Here is a 6,311-nt window from a genome sequence, read left to right on the forward strand (position 1 = left end):
GTTTCCATGTCTGTCCTGAGTCCTCCTCCAACTTGTTAGTCGGTGTTCCTTTTGCGAAAATACTCACTGATAGTCACTAGAAAAAAGGCTAAAATAATCTGGTTTTGTTGCCACAATTTGATTTTTTTCTCCTGAAACTTTTTTTTTCCATGCACACACCTGACTGCGACTCACTGAAAATGACACACAATCCACTTTTATGTCACGACCCAGCAGTTGGGAACCACTGGTCAACTGTATAACAGTTACTGTAATATTTCCATGTCTGTCCAGAGTGATTGACCACTTTGCAAAAATGAAAACGAGACATTACAGTTTACTTCTCAGAAAATGATTCCGTGAACAGACACACAACAGTTGTTCATATATTCTACTACTGTGGCTTTGTTTTGTGTATATTTAATAGTTTTGTGTATCTGAAATAGGATTAGCCACATTGCCATGAATGGAAATTAAATAATATAACCCAGAGATGTAGGGGTGCTTTATTTTTTGTTTTACTTTTGTAGATGTTAAATTTGCAGATGATTACTGCAATATATATTTCAAAAATATTCATTGCTCTTCCTTTTTGCTTTTATCAGTAGCAGTTTAGAAGTCTGGAGTAAAAAAGTGCACAAGTAGGTCAAATGCATTAGTTAATCTCAGGTGGTTAATCAAAGGTCCATACAACATAATCAGATATGATTTCATGGTTTAAAGCTCCATTTATGTATTGTTTATTTGTGCCCCAGGTGTGCCCCAGTACAGTATTAGGTCTAGTGACGCCCCTGATCTATACAGGTTTTGGAGCAACATATGTTGTCATCCAAGCAACATTATCATATAACCTGCTTATTTCAGCAAGACAATGCCAAGCCACATTGAACACGTGTTACAACAGCGTGGCTTCGTAAAAAAAGACTGCAGGTACTTTCCTGGCCCGCCTGCTGTCCAGACCTGTCTCTCATCGAAAATGTGTGGTGTATTATGAAGCGTAAAATACGACAGCGAAGACCCCGGACTGTTGAAGGACTGAAGCTCTACATAAAACAAGAACGGGAAAGAATTCCACTTTCAAAGCTTCAACAATTAGTTTCCTCAGTTCCCAAACGTTTATTGAGTGTTGTTAAAAGAAAAGGTGATGTAACACAGTGGTGAACATGCCCTTTCCCAACTACTTTGGCACGTGTTGCAGTCATGAAATTTTAAGTTAATTGTTACTTGCAAAAAAAAAAAAAAATTTATGAGTTTCAATATCAAATACCTTTGTAGCATATTCAATTGAATATGGGTTGAAAATGATTTGCAAATCATTGTATTCTGTTTATATTTACATCTAACGCAATTTCCCAACTCATATGGAAACAGGGTTTGTAGAACTTCGCTAACATCTCGGTCGGTACCTTAAGTTTCCTCAGGTGCCGCAGGAAGTGCATCCTCTGCTGGGCTTTCTTGATGAGGGACCTGATGCTTGGCTTCCGCTTGAGGTCCTGAGTGAAGGTGGTGCCCAAGAAACGGATGCAGTCCACAATGGAGACAGGGGTGGGAGAGTCAATCAGGGTGAGGGGGGGATGGTGGGACTCTGACTTTCCTGAAGTTCATGATCATCTCCACTGTTTTCTGGGCGTTCAGCTCCAGGTTGTTGAGGCTGCACCAGGACGCCAGCCGGTCCACCTCTCACTTGTAGGCGGACTCGTTGCCATCCTCTGCTGGTCCTCCTTGATGAGGGAGCTGATGGTCGGCTACTACTTGAGGTCCTGGGTGATGGTGGTGTCCAAGAAATGGAAGGAGTCCACAATAGAAACGGGGGGTGGGAGAGTCCATCAGGGTGAGGGGGTAATGGTGGGGCTCTGACTTTCCTGAAGTCCATGATAATCTCCACTGTTTTTTGGGCATTCAGCTCCAGGTTGTTGAGGCTGCACCAGGACGCCAGCCGGTCCACCTCTCTTTTGTAGGCAGACTCGTCGCCATCCTCTGCTGGTCCTCCTTGATGAGGGAGCTGATGGTCGGCTACTACTTGAGGTCCTGGGTGATGGTGGTGTCCAAGAAATGGAAGGAGTCCACAATAGACACGGGGGGTGGGAGAGTCAATCAGGTTGAAGGGGGATGGTGGAGCTGCGATTTTCCTGAAGTTCATGGTCATCTCCACTGTTTTCTGGGCGTTCAGCTCCAGGTTGTTGAGGCTACACCAGAACGCCAGCCGGTCCACCTCTCTCTTGTAGGCAGACTCGTCGCCATCATCTGCTGGTCCTCCTTGATGAGGGAGCTGATGGTCGGCTACTACTTGAGGTCCTGGGTGATGGTGGTGTCCAAGAAATGGAAGGAGTCCACAATAGACACGGGGGGTGGGAGAGTCAATCAGGTTGAAGGGGGATGGTGGAGCTGCGATTTTCCTGAAGTTCATGGTCATCTCCACTGTTTTCTGGGCGTTCAGCTCCAGGTTGTTGAGGCTGCACCAGGATCCACCTCTCACTTGTAGGCGGACTCGTTGCCATCCTCTGCTGGTCCTCCTTGATGAGGGAGCTGATGGTCGGCTCCCACTTGATGTCCTGGGTGATGTTGGTGCCCAAGAAACGGAGGGAGTCCACAATGGAGACGGGGGGTGGGAGAGTCAATCAGGTTGAAGGGGGATGGTGGAGCTGCGACTTTCCTGAAGTTCATGATCATCTCCACTGTTTTCTGGGCGTTCAGCTCCAGGTTGTTGAGGCTGTACCAGGACGCCAGCCGGTCCAACTCTCTCCTGTAGGTGGACTCATCGGCATCAAAGATGAGCCAGATGAGGGTAGTGTCAACCGCAAACTTGAGCAGCATTACGGACTGGTGTCCGTAGGTGCAGCAGTTTGTGTACAGGGAGAAGAGCCAGAGGGAAAGTACACAGCCCTGAGGAGTACCAGTGTTCGTGGTTCAATCTTCCCCAGCCGCACGTGCTGTCTTCGGTACGTCAGGAAGTCATCGATGCAACCGCGGAGGGAGTCGGGCACATTGAGCTGGTAGACCTTGTCTTGTAGCAGTCCAGGGAGGATGGCGTTGAAAGAACAGCTGAAGTACACAAACAGGAACCTAGCATAGGTTCCTGAGGTGTCCAGATGCTCCAGGATGAAGTGGAGGGCCAGGTTTATTGCATCATCCACAGACCTGTTGGCTCTGTAGGCGAACTGCAGTGGGTCCAAGAGGGGGGCAGTGATGTGGGGCAGGACCAAGCGCTCAAAGGACTTCATGACCAGAGACATCAGCGCCACCGGCCTTTAGTCATTAAGTGCTGTAAGCCGTGTTTTCTTGGGGACAGGGACAATTGGTGGAGGTCTTGAAGCAGGACGGTACGTGGCGTAGCTTTACAGAGGTGTTAAAAATGTCAGTGAAGACAGGAGCCAGCTGATCCACACAGTGTCTCAAGGTGGAGGGGGAGACACCATCCGGCCCGGGGGCCTTCTGCGTGTTCAGCTTCAAGAACTGCTGGCGTACATCGGATGGAGAGGGCCTTTAAAGTCCTGTGATGTTCTTGGAGTCCTGAAGTCCTTGGAGTCCCTTAATGAAGTGCTGGCGTTGGTGGGGAGGGTGATTGATGGGGGGAGCAGAGCTTTGATGAGCTGAAAGCCGTTCATGAAGACAGTAATGTATGTTGAGGGCCTGAGGAACTTTCAATAAAGTTCCCCCCGTGTTTCCACCAAAAAAAGATTCAATTCTTTAGGAACCATTTTTAGTTGCTAGTCGCGAGGTGGGCCTTGTTAGTCACAAACCTCAGTAGGTGATTGGCTGAACACGCTTGGGGGGCGGTCCTAAAACATTTTAGTTCCACCCCCCCCCCAATTACAGTAGACTAGTTTATCTAAACCACAGGGGTCAAACTCAAGGCCCTGGGGGCCGAATCTGGCCCGCCACATCATTTTACCTGGCCCGCAAACACCTGGAAATGATAGACTATATTGCCAAAAGTAATTGGCCACCCATCCGATTGCTGAGAATCAGGTGTCCTGATCACTTGGCCCCGGCCACAGGTGTATAAAATCCAGCACTTAGGCATGGAGACTGTTTCTACGAACATTTGTGGTTTCCAGCGTGGAACCTTCACAGGATGCCAACAAATCCAGTCGTGAAATTTCCTCGCTCCCAAATATTCCAAAGTCAACTTTATTATAAGAAAAATGAAGATTTTGGGAACAACAGCAACTCAGCCACCAAGTGGTAGGCCGCGTAAACTGACAGAGAGGGGTCAGCGGATACTGCAAAGACTTTCTGCACAGTCGGTTGCTACTGAGCTCCAAATTTCATGCGACCTTCCAATTAGCCCACGTGCAGGACGCAGAGAGCTTCATGGAATGGCTTTCCATGGCCGACCAGCTGCATCTAAGCCATACATCACCAAGTTTAATGCAAAGTGTGGGATGCAGTGCTGTAAAGGACATCGCCACTGGACTCTAGAGCAGTGGGAGTGATTAATCTGGTGGACGAGTCTGGGTTTGGAGGTTGCCAGGGGAACAGTATGTTTCGGACTGCAATGTGTCAAGTGTGAAATTGTTGTTTTTCAGGAGCTTAGTTCCAGTGAAAGGAACTTTGAATGCTCCAGGTAGCCAAAACATTTTTGGACAATTCCACGCTCCCAACCTTGTGGGAACAGTTTGGAGTGGGCCCTTTCCTCTTCCGACATGACTGTGCACCATTGCATACAGCAAGATTCATAAAGACATGGATGACAGAGTCTGTTGTGGATGAACTTGACTGGCCTGCACAGAGTCCTGACCTGAACCCGATAGAACACCTTTGGGATGAATTAGAACGGAGACTGGGAGCAAGGCCTTCTCCACCGACGTACGTAAGTGTGTGACCTCACCACTGCGCTTTTGGAAGAATGGAGGAACATTCCTATAAACACACTCCGCAACCTTGTGGACAGCCTTCCCAGAAGAGTTGAAGCTTTATTTGCTGCAAAAGGTGGACCCACATCATATTGAACCCTATGGGTTAGGAATGGGATGGCACTTCAAGTTCATATGTGGGTCAAGGTAAGTGTAGTGTATGTTGCTCCAAAACCTGTATGTACCAACACTTTTCCACTTTGCATCAGTCCATTTTAGATGAGCTCGGGCCCAGCCAAGCCGGCGGCGTTTCTGGGTGTTGTTGATAAATGGCTGTGGCTTCGCATAGTAGATTTTTTTACTTGCATTTACAGACGTAGCCACCAACTGTAGTTACTGACAGTGGTTTTCTGAAGTTTTCCTGAGCCCATGTGGTGATATCCTTTACACGTTGGTGTTACTTTTAGCCGCTTGTTAAGAAATAATAAATGTCAGTGTTTATCTGTAAATAACAATATATAAATAATACATGTCAGTGTTCATAAATGACAAAATATAAATAATAAATGTGAGTGTGTATCTGTAAATAAGAATAACTAAATAATGCATGTCAGTGTTCATAAATAACAATATATAAGTAATACATGTCGGTGTTCATAAATAACAATATATAGATGGCAAATGTCAGTTTATCTGTACATAACAATTCATAAATAATACATGTCAGTGTTTATAAATAACAATATATAAATAATAAATATCAGTATTTATCTGTAAATAACTATATATATATATATATATATATATATATATATATATATATATATATATATATATATATATATATATATATATATATATGTGTATATATATATATATATATATATATATATATATATATATGTATATATGGATATGTATATGTGTGTATAATAAATGTCAGTGTGTATCTGTAAATAACAATAAATAAATAATAAATGTCGGTGTGTATCTGTAAATAACAGTATATAAATAATACTTGTCAGTGTTCATAAATAACAATATATAAATGGCAAATGTCAGTTTATCGGTATATAACAATATATAAATAATACATGTCAGTGTTTATAAATAACAATATATAAATATCAGTATTTATCTGTAAATAACAATATATATATAATAAATGTCAGTGTGTATCTGTAAATAACAATAAATAAATAATAAATGTCAGTATATCTGTAAATAACAGTATATAAATAATACTTGTCAATGCTCATAAATAACAATATATAAATAATAAATGTTAGTGTTTATCTGTAAATAACAATATATCAATAATACATGTCAGTGTTCATAAATAACAATATATCAATAAAAATGTTAGTGTTTATCTGTAGATAACAATATATTAATAATAAATATTAGTGTTTTTCTGTAAATAAAATATAAAAATAGTGAATGTCAGTGTTTGTCTGTAAATAATAATATACAAATAATGAATGTCAGCGTGTATCTGTAAATAACAATATATAAATAATACATGTCAGTGTTCAT

At 42.9% G+C, this 6,311-nt stretch overlaps 1 protein-coding gene across 1 annotated transcript in view; it reads right to left on the reverse strand.

Moving 5' to 3' along the window:
• LOC133537792 (uncharacterized) overlaps window positions 1-2,392 on the reverse strand; it is a 7,378-nt gene extending 4,986 nt beyond the window's left edge. Inside the window, exon 1 of the mRNA XM_061878865.1 lies at window positions 1,386-2,392. Within this exon, the coding sequence (XP_061734849.1) occupies window positions 1,538-2,392 (855 nt within the window). The 3' untranslated portion in view covers window positions 1,386-1,537. The remainder of the gene's footprint in view (window positions 1-1,385) is intronic.
• Between the last annotated feature and the right edge of the window lie 3,919 nt (window positions 2,393-6,311).

The sequence above is a fragment of the Nerophis ophidion genome, linkage group LG19 (assembly GCF_033978795.1).
Source record: "Nerophis ophidion isolate RoL-2023_Sa linkage group LG19, RoL_Noph_v1.0, whole genome shotgun sequence".
Lineage (NCBI taxonomy): Eukaryota > Metazoa > Chordata > Actinopteri > Syngnathiformes > Syngnathidae > Nerophis > Nerophis ophidion.